The sequence below is a fragment of the Martes martes genome, assembly GCF_963455335.1.
Source record: "Martes martes genome assembly, chromosome: 10".
Taxonomy (NCBI): domain Eukaryota; kingdom Metazoa; phylum Chordata; class Mammalia; order Carnivora; family Mustelidae; genus Martes; species Martes martes.
In genome coordinates, this window is record NC_137898.1 from 11001020 (window position 1) to 11022220 (window position 21201).

Genomic DNA, 21201 nt, shown 5'->3' on the forward strand with positions numbered 1-21201 from the left:
AGAACAAATCAATAAGAGAAGAGAGAAGAACCACATGGTTCTCTTGATGCAGAAAAAGCATTTGACAAAATCCAGCATCCGTTCCTGATTAAAATGCTTCAAAGTATAGAGATAGAGGGAAAATTCCTGAACTGCATCAAATCTATCTATGAAAGATCCACAGCAAATATCATCCTCAATGGGAAAAAGCTTGCAGCCTTCCCGTTGAGATCAGGAACACGACAAGGATGCCCACTCTCACCACTCTTGTTCAAGATAGTATTAGAAGTCCTAGCAACAGCAATCAGACAACAAAGAGAAATAAAAGGTACCCAAATTGGCAAGGAAGAAATCAAACTCTCTCTCTTCACAGATGACATGATTCTTTATACGGAAAACCCAAAAGACTCCACCCCCAAACTACTAGAACTCATGCAGCAATTCAGTAACGCAGCAGGATACAAAGTCAATGTCCAGAAATCAGTGGCTTTCTTATACACTAACAATGAAAATACAGAAAGAGAAATTAGAGAATTGATTCCATTTACTATAGCACCAAGAACCATAAGATACATGGGAATAAACCTAACCAAAGAGGTAAAGGATCTGTACTTGAGGAACTACAGAACACTCATGAAAGAAATTGAAGAAGACACAAAAAGATGGAAGACCATTCCATGCTCTTGGATCGGAAGAATAAACATTGTTAAAATGTCTATACTGCCTAGAGCAACCTATACTTTCAATGCCATTCCGATCAAAATTCCACCGGTATTGTTCCGGTGCTTTAAACTCACTTCCACATAACCTGACTGGGGTTATAAGACTGACAAGAGAAAGTGGCACAAGAGTATTATGTTTGTGCTTTGAGCCTCAGAAAAATAATTTATGTGTCCTTGCCATGCATTGGCAAGTCAGGTTTTAAAATATTTAAATGGGACAAGAGATTTAAATTCTCAGTGCCAGGACTATGACTCAGGATCATAAATTTCATCCACAAAGTCCAAAGTTTATAGGATAAAATCCAAGATTAAAAGAATTTATTAAGATGAGCCCGGAGGAAATTTCCAGCTCTGAGAATATAACTCTGCTCCAACTAGAAAAGGGAGACCATAAAACACTTTTATGATCAATGGGAAGACAGAGGATTCTGTGTAGTTTATTCCTATTATAAAAGTTATCTTTCAAAGGGGAAATGGTGGGATACCTAGGTGGCTCAGTGGGTTAAGCGTAAGCTCAGGTCATAATCCCAGCATCTTGGGATCGAGTCTCTCATGGGGTTCCTTGCTCAGCAGGGAACCTGTTTCTCTCTTCCTCTCCCCCTGCTTGTGCTCTCTCTGGCAAATAAATAAATAAAATCTTAAAAAAAAAAAAACAAACAAAGGGGAAATGTCTATAATCAGAGAGATAAAATCTGAGTACAAACTTCGTATATTTGATGGGCCCAGCATATTCACCTCAATTCTATCTAGATTCCTCTCTCTTCAGTACTTTCTAGCATCTTGATGACACATGGCATTTCTCTCTCTGCTTCTCTCCTTAAGGTGTTTCTTCCACTTTCCTGGCTGATGTCTACAATAACTACATTTTGCAAAGATGTTCTAATAGCTGTTCTAATAAAGCAAGGAAATGTAAACCACAGTTTGTCCTGTCATCCTAAATTACATTTCTTATTGTAGCTCCTTTTCTGCTGCCATGGCAACCACACAAGAACTAGAAGGGACCACAGGGGCTGGCCCTGGTGTGTGCCAGCCAGAGAAGTCTGCTGTTCCATACCCACATCAGTGGAAAGGGATGCCAGAGAAGTTCTTGAAGGGGGAACCTAAAGCCCTCGGGGTAAGTCAGTTGCAGATCCAGAAGTAGACCAGTTGTGTTGTAAACTCACAGCTGATCAGTTTTAATGACCAATACTCTGTCCCATTAACCTTATAACACATCAGCCTGCCCAAGGGACATTGGTATCTGACGCTCAGGCCCATTAGTCAAAAATGGTACAATATTCTATTACATCATGCTTCTAATCTCATTGTATTTAAAACATAGTGACTTGGGATCTATTCTAAGGTTGTGGGTCATCCATGATAACTTTAACTTCAGCAGGGAATAGCAGCAAAAGAAAAGGCCGCATGTACCCTAGCTGGTGTCCATCCAACAGATTTTTCTGAAAGCTGATTACCCCACATTGTTACTGTCTCTGGGAAATTTTCTCAGACTGCTCCTTAGAGGATGAAATTCTTTTATTCTCTGTGCATTTCTGTCAAGAGTCTCAGGTGAGTGTGCCTAAAAGAAAGGGACAGTTTAAAGAAAGACAGATTAGTGCAGGTGGAAGGAGAGTGAATACAGAGGTTGATCTCTAGCCCAACATTTAAACCAATGGGAACAAATCATTATGATTTGTATCCTTATTTGTATCCTTTGTATCCTTTTTATGCCATGGGATAACTATACTCTAATGCCTCTATTTTTAGACCCTAGATGCCAAGAAAAGCTCATATTGCTCTTTTCTTTTTCTTCACCTATACACATGCTCCTTCCTTCACATTATTTTTCCTTGCTTCCTAATTTCTGAGTCACTCCTATCTGAGCAAAGGAGAGCAAGAGCTGTGGTAGAAGTAACACCACAGGGGTCAGTAAAGCACCTCTGGGTAAGTCCTGGTTCATTCTTTTTACCTTGAAAACAACTGGGATATTTGGGATGGATATCCCAAGAGATAATTTTAGTAAGCTAATATACCCATAGTTCTTTATATGAAAGAAAACGACAGGAGAATATCAAGACCATCTATCATATCAGAAGAAGGAGAAGAGGGGTAACTTAGTGGTTGGAAAGGGGGTGGTAGATAATCAGTTTTTACTTTCCTCATCATTTCTAGGTTGTGCAGATCCTGATTGCCCTGATGATCCTCAGCCTGGGAATAATAAACATTATTGTCATGTTTCCATTCAATGAGTATCATTATTTGTTAGAGCATGAGATGTACAAAATTGTGGGGTCACTGATGGTGAGTAGAATACCTTCTTTTTTTTTATTTATTTATTTGACAGAGAGAGATCACAGTAGACAGAGAGGCAGGCAGAGAGAGAGGGAGAGAGGGAAGCAGGCTCCCCGCTGAGCAGAGAGCCCGATGCGGGACTCGATCCCAGGACCCTGAGATCATGACCTGAGCCGAAGGCAGCGGCTTAACCCACTGAGCCACCCAGGCGCCCCAAGTAGAATACCTTCTGATATCGTTGGAGACAACATAACTTCGTTGTTAATATCTTGAGCTTTAGAATCATATCTAACCCTCTTTTGTAGTTCTATAACTTTGGGAAAGGTATCTAATCTCCTTTTGACTCCATTTTCTCACATTTAAAATGGGAATAATAATAAAAGACTCATAGAAAGCTAGGAAGATTAAATATTTAGTATGGTATATTAGACCCAAACAGAATGTATTAAACATTGAAAGCACTGATTGTTTCACAACTAGGAACCCAGTGGCTAGTCATTTCTAGGGTTGGTTAGTTCAGGAGTGCAAGGACTTCAATGAGGATGGCTGGCATATCGTGTCAGACTGGATACATCTCATTGTTCATAAATGTTTTGTGTGCATAAATCCTTTATATTCCCAAACCAAATCTGGGCAATGGATTTGCCATTGTTGGCTTGGACTAATTGAAATTCACTTCTCAGTTAGGCTGGGAAGGGCTCACTGACCTCATGAACAAAATGAGGATTTCATTAACAAGAAAGAAGAGTCATGGCTGGTATGCAGACAATTTATAATCAGCTATCAAATCTTAACAAATGGAGCTGCTATTAGATAAATTTTGTTTCATAAATTTAACAAAAATAACTATAAGATTAAGTGAAACTTTAAGAAAGTTAAATTTTTTCCCTTAACATAAAATGCAAGGGAGTTTCTCTGCAAATTAAGAGTGTAAACAGAATGCAAAGTATCAAGTGACAAGAAGAAAGTAAGTTTATGTTAGAACCAGAAAACCCTATTCAAGTACTGTAGGGTTTCCATTCATCTACAACGTTGAGAATGAGAGAGTTTAGAATTTTATTACAGAGTTGGCTTTTTGTTCCCCTTTGCCTGTTTATAGAAGAAGTGCAAGATTTGAAGAACCGCATACACTGTGTTACTCCTGGGCATTTGCACCATGCTTTACACGTGTGATGATACTAATGTCAATAATGGCTTTTATTCAACACTTACCATAGTCTGGGCACTGTTTTAAGTGATTTATGTATTCAGTTCCATTTGTGCAACCATCACAGACTTCTGAGAAAGGATTTATCATTGTCCTCATTTTGTGGATGAAGAAACTGGGACTTGGAGAAATTAAGTGATTTGCTCAAGATCATGCTTTTATTTGGTACAGGAATCAGGGCCCAAACAGGGTTGTTCTGATTTCAGTCTTGCAGACATCAGCCACTCACAAGTTCTGCTTCCCCTTTACTTTCCTTTTTTTTTTTTTTTAAAGATTTTATTTACTTATTTGACACAGAGAGAGAAATCACAAGTAGGCAGAGAAGCAGGAGCAGGGTTGGGGGGAAGCAGGCTCTCTGCTCAGCAGAGAGCCTGATGTAGGGTTCAGTCCCAGGACCCTGAGATCATGACCTGAGCCAAAGGCAGAGGCTTAACCCACTGAGCCACCCAGGTGCCCCTAATTTCCTTTTCAACACTACTTTGGAAACCAGTTCTCATAATTTATGTCCTCTACAGGTTCCATAGATTTCCAGGAGCTGCAGGAGCTATGTTTGTCAATTGAACTATCACTCAAACCATCATAGGAATCCCACTAGATCAGTCTTTATTTAATTGGTGGAACATTTTTGCTGCAACCTTACGTTATTCTTTCAACCTTATTTCCAAACTTCACCTGTGAAGTGCTTCCCTTTACTCTCTTATACAGTACAACAACCAATACCAAGAACTAATCACAAATATCTCTTATCTTTGACAATCTAGTTTCCAGTACAGCTGTATGTCCTTTTTCAGAATGCTATAAAATTATTCTCTCATGAGTCTATCTGTTCATGTTTTCTTCGATGGACTTTTGGAACACCGTAAAGTTTTACTCATATACACCGTTCAGAGTCCTTGTTAAGTTTTTTTCTCTTGGAAACTTAATATATTTTTTGCTGTGATATTAAATCCTGTGTTTTAAACACAGAAATACAAGGGCACCTGGGGGGCTTAGTCATTTAGGCATCTGACTCCTGATTTCAGCTCAGGTCATGATCTCATAGTCATGAGACTGAGCCCTACATCAGGCTCTGCCTTCAGTGAGGAGTCCACTTGAGATTCTCTCTCTCCCTCTCCCTCTGCCCCTTCCCCCACTCATACACTTTCTCCCTCTTTCTCTCTCAAATAGTTAAACAAATCTTTACACAAATACACACACACACACACACACACACACAAATACATATGTATTTACATATAATTTCTGTATATAATGCTCTTCCCATGTACCTTACTAATTTTTCTTAAAGTTTATAGTAGCCTTTAATTGGTATTCTTGGAGATCCTCAGCATAATGCATTCATATTTAAATAGCAGTAAATGTAAACATTTTCCTCAAATATTTTTCTTACACAGTTATTTTGGTTAATATACTAAGAAGAGTAATATCTGTTCATCTACACTTTTATCTTGATTTTGACTTTAATAGAGATGGCCCTAGTGTTTCCTCATTAAATATGATAAAGACTTCCAGACCAAGACAAATGTTCCATTATGTATGGAAGATGAAACTCTTTATATCTTATAAAGAATGTTTAAGTCGTAATAGTGTTGAATTCTATTAAATGTCTTAACATTATAAACATGAATAATAATTTGATGTGAATTTTCTCCTTAAATTTGTATTTATAAATTATAATACTATTCAATATTTTAAAAACCTGGACATTTAAAGGAATATCCCACATAGTCATGATTCATTTCATATAATATAATGGATGATTCTTGCTGCTATTTTTTTCTGGAGGTGACTTAGTTAACCTTTACCATCTCCATGTCTTTGAATTTATAAACATTTTGAAGAAATTTACCAAGCTGTTTCATTAGATCAGTCTTTGTTTGATATTAAGATACAATTTTTGAAACTCCTGAAATCAAATTGGAAAGCAAACCCAGAAATTCTAACAGTCAAATAGTTTAAGGCAAGGGTGGGGGGGCATCCAATCAACTTGATTCTAGCTGTTTTAGGTAAATGGAAAATAATCACCCAACTGATGGAACCAAATGGAATAGTATATTATTAAAAACTTTAAAAAATAATCAGCATCTGATATGGAATTTTAAAACTTTCATTGCTACTATTTTGTTTATAACTTTTAATAGTCATTTTAAATAAAAACGATCTTTACTTTCTTTTCTTTTCTAAAATCTTATTAAATTTTGGTACCATATTAGGTTTCCTTCATATCAGGAATTTAGGAGCTTTCTTTGTATTTCAAGGACCTCAAATGTTTAAATACCATTGCAATTAGACATTTTTTTTGAAAGGCTTGAAAAATTCTCCTGTGAATCCATCTGGTAGAGTTTCTCTGTTGTTTCTGGGAGAAGAGGAGAGTTATTTACAATCTTTTGTGTTTCTCCCAATATAATTGATCTTTTTAACAAATTTATCACAGTTAGGGGTAAGTTTTAGTAAGTTTTGACTTCAAATATTTGTTTAAAGTTTTTTTATCCAATTTTTTTTCTCTTGTTACTAGTTTATTGTTTCAGGGTCCTTGTCAATTGTTGCAGGGACTAAAACTACAAAAGGTCTGGTGAGTAATATTTCCTTTTTTTTTTCTTTTAATCTGTTTGCTTATTTTTGTCCCAGAAGAAGAAGGACTAATCAAGTATTTGTTCTGCCAGAGTACAAGAGGGGTTTTGTTTTTTAAAAATCAGGAGAGATTGTTTTACATAGTTGCATTGGTCTTTCAGAAATTATAATAAAAAAATTGGCTGCTCATAAAATTACTGATATGACAATGAAGAGTTTGGGAAGGCAGTGTTGAGAGAATCTTTATGAAAATACAGAGAATTCCTGAAAAGGAATCTCCAATGGGACTGGCCAAATAGATGTTGCAGCTTGAGATCCAATCCATAACAGTGACACCAAGTGTTGGTGTGGCATAATCTTTGTTGATTTATTAATTAAAATGTGTATTCTGACTGCTTATGGAAAGGATTTTCATTTGGCTTGCAATGAAAGAAATTCACAATAAGGCTATTAAATAAGGAAAAGCAAACTTACAATACAACTCTCATGCCAATAGGTCTTTCACAAAGCCAAAAAAAGTTAAAAGCTCAGATCTCAACATATGGTTTTGCTCCCTAAAGGCCATATTTGCGTTTTCTTTGCTCAAAGCATAAAGATCAGATTATGGAGCATGACCTTTATGGCTTTTCCAGATCTGACCTTGTGTCTCCATAGCATCTGGTCCAGCTATGACCATTAAAATCCCCCTTGTGCTACAGCCACACTCAACCTGTCATGCTTTCTTGGAGAATTTTCATTCTTGTAATAAGCCTCCAAAGGAAGAGAATGCAGGAAAGGAATACAGAGCAGAGGGAGGTCATACACAAAAGCGTGGAGGCCACATTTGGGAAATAATGCACAGCCAGGCACCCGGCACAGAGCATGGCAGGAGATGGGCACAGACAGAACTGTCTAATTAACATTGAAAAAAGAGTTTATCTTATGTGCGTGGGGGTTGTCTGAAGGATTCAAGCTTGGAAGCCACAGGATCATGTTTGTGTGGGGGCAGCTGTGAGGGGAGAGACCAGTGAGGAAACAGTATGGTAGTCAAGATGGAGCAGCTGGACTGTGGGGACAGAAGTGAGGGGTGTGGAGTGCCTGCTGGTGACACCCCTGGGGATACCACTAGATTGTTGAATTGATTTTCCTTTCGTCCTAGATCAGAAGTAGCCTGGGGTTAAACATCTCCAGCTCTGTCTTGGCTGCATTTGGGACCTATTTCACTGCAAGCCACTTGAATAGTTTCCGATACAATCTCTTTCACTGCAGCACTTTTGAGAAGACAGAGAACTGCTTCATGTCCCTGTATATTTTCATGGTGAGTGCTTCCTCTTTTCCTGGGGTACTGTGATGGAAGCAAGTCACAGGCGCTCTGGCTCTGGCAAAAGAAGGAATCACTTTGGGAAATTGAAAATGATTGGAGAAGAGGAAAATCTTGTATTTGGAGCCAGGCCCATGTCTCATCTCTCTCTTTGTTCCTCCATATGTGATGAGGGAAAGTGGGAAGGAAGCTCATAGTTATGGAACACCTACTCTCACTAGTTAGTACACTAAACACATTGCATATTTTTTTCTGTTTAATTTCAAAACAACAATTCTGTTGTCCAGTCTAAAAAGGGAGCCCAGATGTCAATCCCTCTGTGTCCCCGGAGCTCCCTAGTAGAGTTTCCTGGTTCTCTAATAATAAAATAAAATTGTCTTGAACATTATCCAACAAGTGGCAAATCACCCATTACCCTCCTCCCCCAGCCCCAACATCTCTGAATGATCTTGCAAGATTAAGCACTTTGGGCCTCAATATCTAGCTCCTGGCAAATTCCCAATTTCCATTCTGTATATCACTACTTCTCTGTACCACTTGCCCTCATTTAGATGTTATCCTAATGTCTTTAGTTCTCCAAATTACCACTAACACAAGATATTGTAGGCTCTGGGTAAGTGCAGGGAGGGAACGCTCATGAGGTACAGCCCTGGACAAAATGCAACTGAAACTTTACTCCTAAAGAGTCTAAAAAAAAAAAAAAAAAAAAAAGTCTATTAGCCATTCTCAGCACCACAAAGTTTCCTGTTGTCTCCCCTCCATGCAAGCTTCCTTCTGGCCTTTCTCTGTGCTGCTTGGTTAGTTCTCTGTCTCACCATCTCTTGTCTGCACCCAAACATGGAAACTCAACATTCTTTCAGACTCATTATGGTTTTTCTTCATTCCCAGCTAATCCTTGATAAGTCCTGAGTGATGCATCATCACGCCAATACAACCCCTTGACTGCTTCTGCTAAACTAATTCATACTTCCCTTGAGGTTTCTAACGTGGCTTATAGTAGGCAAAGCTTATTTCTTGCCTGTTACTCAAAATAATAGAGTTTCTTCAGACAACTTTCATTTTTGCCCCAAGATCATACAGTTGGGAATTGGCAGAAGCAAGATGAGATTCTGTGCTTTCCTGCCTCCAATGTCCTTATCCATATCTATATTTTATATTGTTCTGTATTGTTATCCTGAAGAAACCTACTTTCAGTTTCTGCAGTTCTGTCCATTTGCAGTCTGTCAGGGTACAGTGCTAAGGACAAAATGTGGAACAGACCGGCTTCATGGGGCTGGCTACCTGGACATGGGACCTGCGCAGACACACAGGCTTACCAGTTAAAAGAGACCTACACCTGCTTTACTATTCTGCTGTTGCTGTCTTGAAGTCCTTAATGATTTTTTTAACAAGAGGACTTCTAAATAAGGTAGCCAGTTCCATGTTCAATCTCAATCACATTCTCCCAGAGGTAGTCACAGATGCCTATTGTGAACATTTTTTCTGCTTGTCCTTGGGGGGTAAATCCATAAGGGTTACTTGGGATCTGAACTCTCGGGTCTCTTCCTGCCTGGGCACCTGCACAGTCAGTCCACAGGTCTGTGAGCCCATACTATACTCCTGGTCCTAGCATTGGCACTCCAGGAGACTTAAAGAGACCAGGCCTCTACCTTTAGGAGTTCCTTGTAGGAAAGTTTAGAAATATTGGAAAGCAGCTAGCAGTTGATGAAGACCTAAGACCTTACTTTTGAGTATGATTACAAGAAGAGGCTAGAAAAGGTGAGCTCTTTAGAGGAAAGAGGACAGCGCATACTACTTGGAATCATTAGGCAGAACAGTATGAAATTGCCAATGATCAATTCCACTTGGTCTAGAAAGACAATGGTTTTATATGGCTTAAACTCAGATTTTTTGCTCAAACTACTTTTTGCTGGAAATCCAGCCTGACCACTGTTTTTTATAAATTAAGCTTTATTGGAACATAACCACACCCATTTTTTTACATATTGTCTGTGGCTGCTTTGGTACTCTCAGAGCCTGAGTATTTATGACAGAGACCTTATGGCCTGTAAAACCTAAAATATGTGCTAGCTGGCCTCTTACAGAAAAAGGTTTGCCAATTCCTGGGCTACCCCACCAGATGGTGAGATCCTTGAGGTTAGGGAAATCATCTGTTCTATTTGCTGCTCTGTCTTCTGTGCCTACAACAATTCCTGAAACATAAAGTCTACCGTATGTTGAAGAGATAAGTAAATAGATTTTTAAAAATGACGAATGCCAATATTCTCAAGGCCCAGTTGAGTCTGTGTAACTTGTGTCCTGGGCTCTGATCTGTTGACACTTCCACAAGGTCCACAAGGTTAGGGATAGGTACTATGCCCGACCATGGAGAGAGAAAGAGAGAATATTTAGACCAAAGAATCCCAGGCCTCCAATTCAGATTTTTAGGAGTAAGAGTACTGCCCAGTGTTTCTCAAATCTGACCATACGTTTTGGTTAAAGATGAAACCTCAAGCCAGTTCTCTGGGGAGATGGCTTAAAGACTGATTAACTTTGTTTTTATTGTTACGTTAGCTGCTTTAACACAACTATTGCCAACTTAGTGACTCGAGACAACATAAATTTATTATCTTACTATTCTGGAGGTCAGAAGTTTCAAATGGTTGTCCTTGCATTAAAATCAAAGTGTTGGCAGAGCTACATTCCCTTCTGGAGGCTGTAAGGGAGAATCCGTTTCCTTGCCTTTGCCGGCTTCCAGAGGCCACCCTCAGTCCTTGGCTTGTGATCCCATCCTCTGTCTTCAAAGCAAGCAGGGCAACCTCTTCAAATCTCTCTTGAACTTTGACTCTCCTGCCTCCCGCTTCTACTTAGAAGGATTCTTTCATTATTTTGGGCCCACCCAGGTAATCCAGAATAATCTTTCCATCTCAAGGTCAGTTAATAAACAACCTTAATTTAATCTGCAAATTTAATTCTCCCTTGCTATTTAACTTGACATATCCCTTGACATATTCCAGAGGTTAAGATGTGGACCTCTTTGGTCTTTTAATATTCTGCCCACAATTATTACTCTGCATATAACTACCAAGATAGGAGATGATATTATTGTGTCAACTATATGGAATGTCTGGTGGTTGAAAAACCCAAGTTATCTTTATGATCCCTTACCCCCCATTTAAAGAGTTTTCACATTCTGTAACTACAATAGCACTGGAAGGTAGAGGATGGGAAAAAGTGGTTCTTTCATTAATGAAAAAAATGAGAGGGTAAGTGGCATCCAATAGGCCCACCCTGGCCAAGGGCGTATGACTGCCGTGAGGAACCAGTTTTTCTGACAGCAGGCCAGTGCTTCTGGTTTAGCCTTGTAACCAGATGGTCTGTATTTTTCATCTTGTCATCTCCATTTCTCACATTTCCTGGCTATAAATTCATTTCTAGGGTTTGGATGCTATGGTGATCCTGTTAAGTATGCTAGAGTTCTGCGTTGCTGTGTCCCTTTCTGCCTTTGGATGCAAAGTAACCTGCTGCCATCCTGAGGGGGTGAGTATTGGGCTTGCCTCAAAGTCAAGTGTGCTAGTTTTCTGTGGCCGTGTAGTACATTCCAGAAAATTAGAGGTTTCAACAACACACATTTGTCACTTCTCAGTTTCCATGGGTGAAGAGTCTGGGCACACCTCAGCTGGTTCCTCTGCTCAGGGTCTGTTATCAGAAGCTGGCTGGGGCTGTGTTCACAGCTGAGGCCTCTACTCCCCTTCCATGCTCCTGTGGTGGAACTGATTTCCTTTCAGCTGTGCAACTCACAACAACTGACTTCTACTTTTGAGGCCAGCAAGAGAGTGAAAACCTCTGATGCTCTAAGTTTCTTTTAAACAGCTCATAGGATTAGGTCTAATCTACCCAGAATAATGTCCTTTTTTAAACTGAGGTATACCCTTTAGTGATTTGACAGTTCTATTCAGTACCCAGCGCTCACTGTGATGTCACCTGTCACCATGCAAGGTTGTTACAATACAATGAATATATTTCCCACGCTGTACTTTTCATCTTCATGACTGATTCACTTTATAATTGGACATCCATACCTCTTAACCCCCTTCATCTATTTTGTCCATCCCTCCCCCACCTACCTTCCCTCTGGCAACCACTGGTTTGTTCTCTGTATTTAAGAATCTGTTTTCTTTGTTTTGTTTTTTAGATTCCACATGTAAGGGAGATGATATGGTATTTTTCTGTTTCTGCCTTATTTTACTTGGCATAATACCTTCTAAATCCATCCATATTGTCACAAATAATAGAAACTCATTCTTTTTTTTTAATATTTTATTTATTTAACAGACAGAGATCACAAGTAGGCAGAGAGGCAGGCAGAGAGAGGGGGAGGAAGCAGGCTCCCCGCCAAGCAGAGAGCCCGATGTGGGGCTCAATCCCAGGACCCCAGGATCATGACCTGAGCCAAAGGCAGAAGCTTTAACCCACTGAGCCACCCAGGCGCCCCAAGAACTCATTCTTTTTTAAGGCTGAGTTGTATATATCCGTCTTGTTCTCCCATTCATTTATCGATGGATACTACAGTTACTTCCGTATCTTGGCTATTGTAAATAATGCTGCAATAAACATGGGGGAACATATATCTTTTTTTTTTTATTTTTTAAATTTTTTATTTATTTTCAGCGTAACAGTATTCATTGTTTTTGCACCACACCCAGTGCTCCATGCAATCTGTGCCCTCCCTAATACCCACCACGTGGTTCCCCCAACCTCCCACCCCCCGCCCCTTCAAAACCCTCAGGTTGTTTTTCAGAGTCTGTAGTCTCTCATGGTTCACTTCCCCTTCCAATTTCCCTCAACTCCCTTCTCCTCTCCATCTCCTCATGTCCTCCATGTTATTTGTTATGTTCCACAAATAAGTGAAACCATATGATACTTGACTCTCTCTGCTTGACTTATTTCACTCAGCATAATCTCTTCCAGTCCCATCCATGTTGCTACAAAAGTTGGGTATTCATCTTTTCTGATGGAGGCATAATACTCCATAGTGTATATGGACCACATCTTCCTTATCCATTTGTCCGTGAAGGGCATCTTGGTTCTTTCCACAGTTTGGCGACCGTGGCCATTGCTGCTATAAACATTGGGGTACAGATGGCCCTTCTTTTCAGTACATCTGTATCTTTGGGGTAAATACCCAGTAGTGCAATGGCAGGGTCATAGGGAAGCTCTATTTTTAACTTCTTGAGGAATCTCCACACTGTTCTCCAATGAAGACATACAAATGGCTATCAGACACATGAAAAAATGTTCATCATCACTAGCCATCAGGGAGATTCAAATCAAAACCACATTGAGATACCACCTTACACCAGTTAGAATGGCCAAAATTAGCAAGACAGGAAACAACGTGTGTTGGAGAGGATGTGGAGAAAGGGGAACCCTCTTACACTGTTGGTGGGCATGCAAGCTGGTGCAGCCACTTTGGAGAACATATTTCTTTTCAAATCAGTGTTTTCATTTTCTTTGGGTAAATACCAGTCATGGAATTACTGGATCATTAAAAATTACTATTTTTAACTTTTTGAGGAACCTCTATACTGTTTTCTATAGTGACTGCACCAATCTACATTCCCATCAATGATGCAACAGGCTCCACATTCTTGCCAACACTTGTCTCCTGTCTTTTTTGATAGTATCCATTCTGACATGTTTGTGAAGTAGTACCTCGCGGTGGTTTTGATTTGCATTTACCTGATCATGAATGAGGTTAAGCACCTTTTCCTATTGGCCATCTGTATGTCTTTTTTGGAAAAATGTTTACAGAGTAATGTCCTTTTTGATAAACTCAAAGTCAACTGCTCAGTAACCTACTCATAGGAGTGATATCCCATCATATACACAGGTCCCACTCATTTTCAAGCAGTGGGTATCACATAGGGGCATGGGTCACTGGGTGTCTTTTTAGCATCTTGCCTCCCACAATGAATAAAGACAACTTAATTTTCTCCATCCTTACTCCCCCTAAGGGCTTCCTCTCTTAGTCCAGATCAGAAAATACTTCACAATGGAGAGGTCCCTAGAGAGGACCAGATTTTGCTTCATTATCCTATCGTAGCAACCTTCCCTGGGCTACTAAGGAAAGTCAGGGTTTCAAACTTCTTTACCAATGTGTGCATACCTGCCCATTTCTTACCCTGAGACCTGCAGCAGACCCTCCTGGCCACTGAAAGAGCATCACATAGAGACGATTGGTAAATGGGAAGAGAGAAGAGACCAAGAGGCACTGGGAAGAATAGGACAAGGATATCTTCCAAGAATTGAATTAAAATGCCAAGAGTTGCTCATAGTTTTATTGTCCAAAGGCAAATCCTAAAACAGTAATAGTTTGATGAGATTATTTTTCTCTTGCTCTTCTCTGCCATTTTGTGCCTCTTTACTTTCTTTGGGGCTGCCGTGGTACACTGCATCTCCTGCCCCACAGAAGAGAGCTGGACTAACTCTATCTGTGGACTTCTGTGTTATAAGACCCTAGAAGTTAGAGTTTTCAGCAATTCCTGTTGACTTTGTAATTTCATTAAGTGAAAATTTTTTATTTTCATTGACCAAATCATCTGCACAAGGGAGCAAATTCTTTAGTAACCTTCCTACCGTAATGTTTAGGTCTGTGTTCCCTTCTGCTCCTGGAGTTACAGAGCTGGGAAAAGCTGCTCCCACAAATCTCTTGGGGCAAATCCAGAAGAGCAGTGTCTTTGAGGCATTAAGGCCAAAGTTTCATCTCTTCCTGTTTCTATCCTCCCCCAGCCCTCACACACATACATACTCTATTTCACACTTGAGTTTGTGGAAGAAAGACCAGAATTTTCCTTAGTTTGCTGATGGTTCCTGGCTTTCTGGGTCTCTGTGGTTTTTGAAATGATTGAGTCACGGCCAGCAAATCATGATTTGGATATCTTGTTGCCATCAGCATAAAGAACTGGATTTGGAAAAAGAGCTCTAAATTTTCTATAACACTTTGGTCTCCAACTTGCTGTGCACACTCATCCATATGTAAGATCAGTCCACTTACAGAGTCACAAAAACAGCCACGAGCTATCGCTGCATGATTTTCCAAGATCCAGTCTGAGCTCCAGAACGCCAGAGAAACCCCACCAAGTTAATATGGAAACCAAATTCCAAGAAGAAAGAGTAGACTCAGATAGTGATGCCATTGTGTGGACAGGAAGGAGAAGCCCTGTGGTTTTTTTGGCTGACTCACCTATGGCACTCTGATTGACTTCACAGGTTATGTTGATTATGCCATCAAATCCTCACATGGCAGAAACTGCATTTCCTGCACCATTTTCAGGAGGTTTGATGCCACCAACAGACCAACAACAAAATGTTCCAGAAAATCCATCCTGACAGTTGTGCAAGAACCCCATTTGGAAAAGTACCAGAATCCAACTCTGGTATTTTCATGATTCAAAGTGATGTTCTCATTTTTCCCTAAGAACTCGACAGCTCATTTTACTGGCTTTTTATCAACAATAGCAGAAATTAAATAAATAAATCATGCATTTAATGAGTTCATGGTGCTTGAAAGTTTTTATCCATTGGGGCGTCTGGGTGGTTCGGTCGGTTAAGTGCCGACTCTTGATTTCAGCTCAGGTCATGATCTCAAGATCATTAGATCAAGTCATGTCAGTCTCCTTACTGAACCTGGAGCCTGCTTGAGACTCTCTTTCCTTCTCTCTCTGTCCTTCCCCTCTTGTGCTCTTTCTCTCTTAAATAAAATTTTTAACCATCTTCAGAACTTTATATAAGGACATTAAGTTGGTAAATTAAATTCAGCAGAAGGTCAAAAAGACATTGCTGAAATGAGGGCTCCTTAAAGACTACATTTTTCTGCTTCCCTGGCCAGTACTCCTCCTATTTGTTTGACTTTCTTCTCCTGCCTTTGGGAATGCAAGGTGTTTTTACCTTCAGAACATTGAGATGCACAGCTTTCCCCTCTCCTTCCTTTTCCTGTTTTTCTTCTACCGTGGAAATACCTTCTAATAGTATATTCAGTCCTTGTATGTATACAAGGACTCTTTCTCTCTCCTTCCCTACTTTTTCTCTCTCCCCCACTTTTTTTCCCTCTCTTCACCCCATTCTCTCTCTTCCATGGGGCAGGATTATACATTAATCAAATATGTATCCAGTGTGATACCATGCGTGTACATATGTGATTGTGCAGTACATGGTATTTTCTGAATGCTCGTTAAATACACTTGATTTATTACAGAGCAAAAATAAATTAAATTAAATTAGAAACAGTAAGTTCATGCACTGCCTACTTCCTAGACAGATGAAACTTAGAAGAAACTAAATGATGATATCAGGAAATATAGTGTGGTGGTAAACAATGGGGGCTTGTAAACCAGACAACCCTGGGTTTTCATCTCAAAAATTCCGTCTCTTCCAGTTGCCATGGACATACCATGAAATGTCTCTGTGTTTCCTATTTCTCTTCAGTAAAATAGTAATAATATCACATGGCTCGTAGACTTGTGATAAAATAAGTAGAGCAACTACTACTCTGGTTGGCACAGCCTGAACCATAGAAGTTTTAATACACATACACGTGAATACATATGTGCATGTATACGTATTTGTATATATATCCGTTCATTGTTGTTTTATTAAACACATATTTATAAAGTGTCTGCGATGGGCAGGCATCCAGAGAGTGAAGTGCTTCCTCTCATGTAGGTTAAACTGACAGAGCAGGGCATAGTTGAACATGTAAATAATCAGTCAAAATATTTTCATGTGTTGTTAGAAGCTATGATGATGAAGACAGTTAGTGGGCTGACCATGAGGTGGACCTTAGAAACAGTAACCAGGAAAGTTCTTTCTGAGGAAGTAACATTTTCATGATAGAAATACTATCATTGCATTTTTTTAAAATTATGTTCAATTACCCAAGATATAGTACATCATTAGTTTTTTATGTAGTGTTCAACAATTCATTAGTTACATGTAACACCCAGTGCTCATCACACGTGCCCTCCTTAATACCCATCACCTGATTACACCATCCCTCCACCCCCCTTCCCTCTGTAACCCTCAGTTTTGTTCCTGGAGTCCAGAGTGGTTTGTCTCCCTCTCTGATTTCTTCCCATTCAGTTTTACCTCCCTTCCCCTGCGGTCCTTCGTGCTATTCCTTATGTTGATGGACATTTTCTTTCTCCTTTAACTTTTAATTTTTAAGTTTTTCCAGCTTTATTGAGGTATAATGGGCAAATAATAATCACATATATTTAAGGCGTACAATGTGATATTTTGAGATATGTGTATATTGTGGAATGATTATCATATACCCATCACTTGACGAAGTTATCTTCTATTTTTTTTGTGTGTAGTTAGAGCACGTCAGATCAACTCTCTTAGCAAATTTCAAGTGTACATTTTATTAACTGTAGTCAGCATACTGTACATTAGATCACCAGAGCTTAACTCATTCTGCTTAACTGAAACTTTGTCCTGTGACCACCATCTCCTTACTTCCCTCACTCCCCAGTTTCTGACATCTCTCTTTTTACTTTCTGCTTTTATGGGTTTGATTTTTTTTAATTCCACATGTAAGTGAGACATACGACATTTGTCTTTCTCTGTCTGACTTACTTCATTTTACATAACATCCTTCAGGCTCAACCTGTTGTTGTCATTAACGGCAGGATTCCCTTCTAACTCTGAAATTCCGTATGTACACACACACACACACACACACACACACACACACACATTTCTTAATTCATTCATCCACCGGTGGACACCAGTTTCCATACCTTGGCTATTGTGAATAATGTTGCAGTGGACATAGGAGTATAGATATCTCTTTGAGATTGTGATTTCATTTTCTTTGTCTTTATGCCCAGAAGCAAGATTGCTAGATCATACAGTAGTTAATTTTTAATTTTTTGAGGAACCAACATACTCTTCTATAATGGTGTACCAATTCACATTCCAAGCAACAGTACATGAAGGTTCCCTTTTATTCACATCCTCATCAACATGTCTTATGGCTTTTTGATAACAGCCATTCTAACAAGTGTAAGTGATATTGCATTGAGGTTTTGAATGTGCATATCTCTGATGATTAGTGATGTAGAGCATCTTTTCTCATTCCTGTTTGCCTTTTGCATCATAACTTCTTTGGAGAAATGTCTATTTAAGTCCTTTGCCTCTTTTCTAATCAGGTTATTTGAGTTTGGGTTGTTGTTTTGCTTTGTTTTCTGTTTGGGGTATTTTTGCTATGGAGTTGTTTGAGTTTCTTATATGTTTTGGAAATTAACTATCCAATGCATATATCAGATGAATTGCCTTACAGATATTTCTTCCATTTCATAGGTTGTCTTATCATTTTGTTATCTCCTTTGCTGTGCAGAAGCTTTTCAGTTTAGGTATATAAAAAGAATTTGACAAAATTCAACTTTATTTCATGGTAAAAATTGTCAAGAAATTGGGTTTAAAAGAGGGACATCTGGCTAGCTCAGTCTGTAGAGCATTTTACTCTTGATCTGGGGGTTATTAGTTCGAGCCCCACGTTGGGTATAGAGACTATTTAAATAAATAATAAATAAATAAGTAAACTTAAAAAAAAAACAAATTAGGTTTAGAAGAAATGTACCTCAGCATAATAAAGTCCATATATGACAAGCCCACAGCTAATAATGAAAAGCAGAAAACTTTCCTTTTCAGAGCAGAAACAAGACAAGGATGTTACTCTTGACATTTCTATCCAACATAGTACTTGAAATCTTAGAGCACTTAGGCAAGAAACAGAAATTAAAGATATATAAAATGGAAAAGAAGAAGTAAATGATCTGTTTTTAGATATTATGATCTTATTTACAAAAAATTCTAAATACTCTACCAAAAAATTTCTAGAACCAATAAACAAATTTGTTGAAGTTACAGAATACAAAATCAACATACAAAAATCAGCTATATTTGTATATACTAATAATAACAATGCAAAAGAAATTAAGAAAGCAATCAGATTTACAGTAACATCAAAATAAATAATATACTTAGGAATAAATTTAACCAAGGTGTTGAAAGATATGTACTGATGTCATGCCTGGGTAGCTCTCAGTTGGTTAAGCATCCATCTCTTAATTTCAGCTCAGGTCATGATCTCAGGGTCATGAGATCAAGCCCTGTGTTATATTCTCTCTCTCCACCTCTCCCTCTGCCCTTCCACTTCATTGTTCACACACACACACACACTCTCTCTCTCTCTCAAAAAAAATTTGCAAACTGAAAACTATAAGGTATTGATTAAAGAAATTGAAGGAGACACAAGTAAATGGGAAGATACCCTGTGATTGTGGATTGGAATAATTAATGTCTTAATGTCTATACTGCTCAAAATGATCTACAGAACCAATGAAATCCCATCAAAATTTCAATGGTGTTTTTCATGGTTATAGAAAAAAGCAATACAAAAATTGGAACCAGAAAAGATCCCAAATAGTCAAAGCAATACTGAACAAGAAGAACAAAGCTGGAGGCATTTTATCTTCTGATTTCAAAATACATTACGAGACTACAGTAACCAAAGGAGTATAGTACTGACAAAATACACACAGACCAATGGAACAGAATAGAGATCCCAGAAGTAAATCCATGCTTTTATGACCAATTGATCTTTGGCAAGGGTTCCTAGAACACACAAAGGAGAATGGGCATTCATAAAAATGTAAAGCCTCCCTCCCTCTACACCAACCTGTACACTTTCTCCAGCACTACAGATTGACAATAGTTAGAAAAAACCAAGTAAGACATTCCTTTTTCTGGTTAAAGATTGAACAGTGATTTAGCAAGATCCATCAAGGTGGAACCTCAAAAGCTTGCTTTTATGGTAACATAGATATTCTATTTGTATTGCTGGGCATCAGCGTGGATACTGATAACCTGTTTGATTACTGGCATATGTGTTTATCTATAAAGGAACTAACTTTAAGATAAAATTCAATAAAGATAAATAACAAGACATGGAAATAAGATGGGTCTTTGATTCCACAGTTGAAAAGCTATTTCCCAAAGCTTGTTTTAACTATGATTTTTAATAAATAGTTTCTATGGCTTGAGCCATTTCAGTTGAGTTCCTTATTTATTGTAACATGGATTTTTGTCCTTCTTCATCTTGTAGTTATTTGTTTATGTTCTTTGCTTATTTCATTTTTATTTATTATGTATATGTATTTTCATATTAGTTTACTAGTCCATCATCTATATTTATTCTATGATGCAATTATGTTTTCTTAGTCAGCTATTTTTTCTTACATTTGTTTTTGTTGTCTCTTGCCCTAAAGTTATTTTTAGATTTAATGTAGAGTTTTAGGAACCCATCAAAATCCTTGAGGAGAACACAGACAGCAGCCTCTTTGACCTCAGCTGCAGCAACTTCTTCCTAGAAGCATTGCCAAAGGCAAGGGAAGTAAGGGTAAAAATGAACTATTGGGACTTCATCAAGATCAAAAGCTTTTGCACAGCAAAGGAAACAGTCAAAACCAAAAGACAACTGACAGGATGGGAAAAGATATTTGCAAACAACATATCAGATAAAGGGCTAGTATCCAAAATCTATAAAGAACTTATCAAACTCAACACCCAAAGAACAAATAATCCAATCAAGAAATGGGCAGAGGACATGAACAGACATTTCTGCAAAGAAGACATCCAGATGGCCAACAGACACATGAAAAAGTGCTCCACATCACTTGACATTAGGGAAATACAAATCAAAACCACAATGAGATACCACCTCACACTAGTGAGCATAGCTATAATTAATTAGTCAGGAAACAACAGATGTTGGCAAGGATGCAGAGAAAGGGGAACCCTCCTACACTGTTGGTGGGGATGCAAGCTAGTGTAGCCACTCTGGAAAACAGCATGAAGGTTCCTCAAAAAGTTGAAAATAGAGCTACCCTATGACCCATAATCACACTACTGGGTATTTACCCTAAAGATACAAATGTAATGATCTGAAGGAGCACATGCACCCAAATGTTTATAGCAACAATGTCCACAACAGCCAAACTATGGAAAGAACCTAAATGCCCATCAATAGATGAATGGATAAAGAAGATACAGTGTACACACACACACACACACACACACACACACACACACACACACACAATGGA

At 38.7% G+C, this 21201-nt stretch overlaps 1 protein-coding gene across 1 annotated transcript in view; it reads left to right on the forward strand.

Moving 5' to 3' along the window:
- The window catches only part of LOC308351012 (membrane-spanning 4-domains subfamily A member 4A-like), a 30720-nt gene extending 15139 nt beyond the window's left edge, over positions 1 to 15581 (forward strand). The window contains 7 exon segments of the mRNA XM_080816471.1: positions 1659 to 1815; positions 2853 to 2981; positions 6695 to 6751; positions 7889 to 8047; positions 11468 to 11569; positions 15302 to 15412; positions 15414 to 15581. Of these exon segments, the coding sequence (XP_080672597.1) occupies positions 1675 to 1815; positions 2853 to 2981; positions 6695 to 6751; positions 7889 to 8047; positions 11468 to 11569; positions 15302 to 15412; positions 15414 to 15509 (795 nt within the window). The 5' untranslated portion in view covers positions 1659 to 1674 and the 3' untranslated portion in view covers positions 15510 to 15581.
- Positions 15582 to 21201: the final 5620 nt, after the last annotated feature.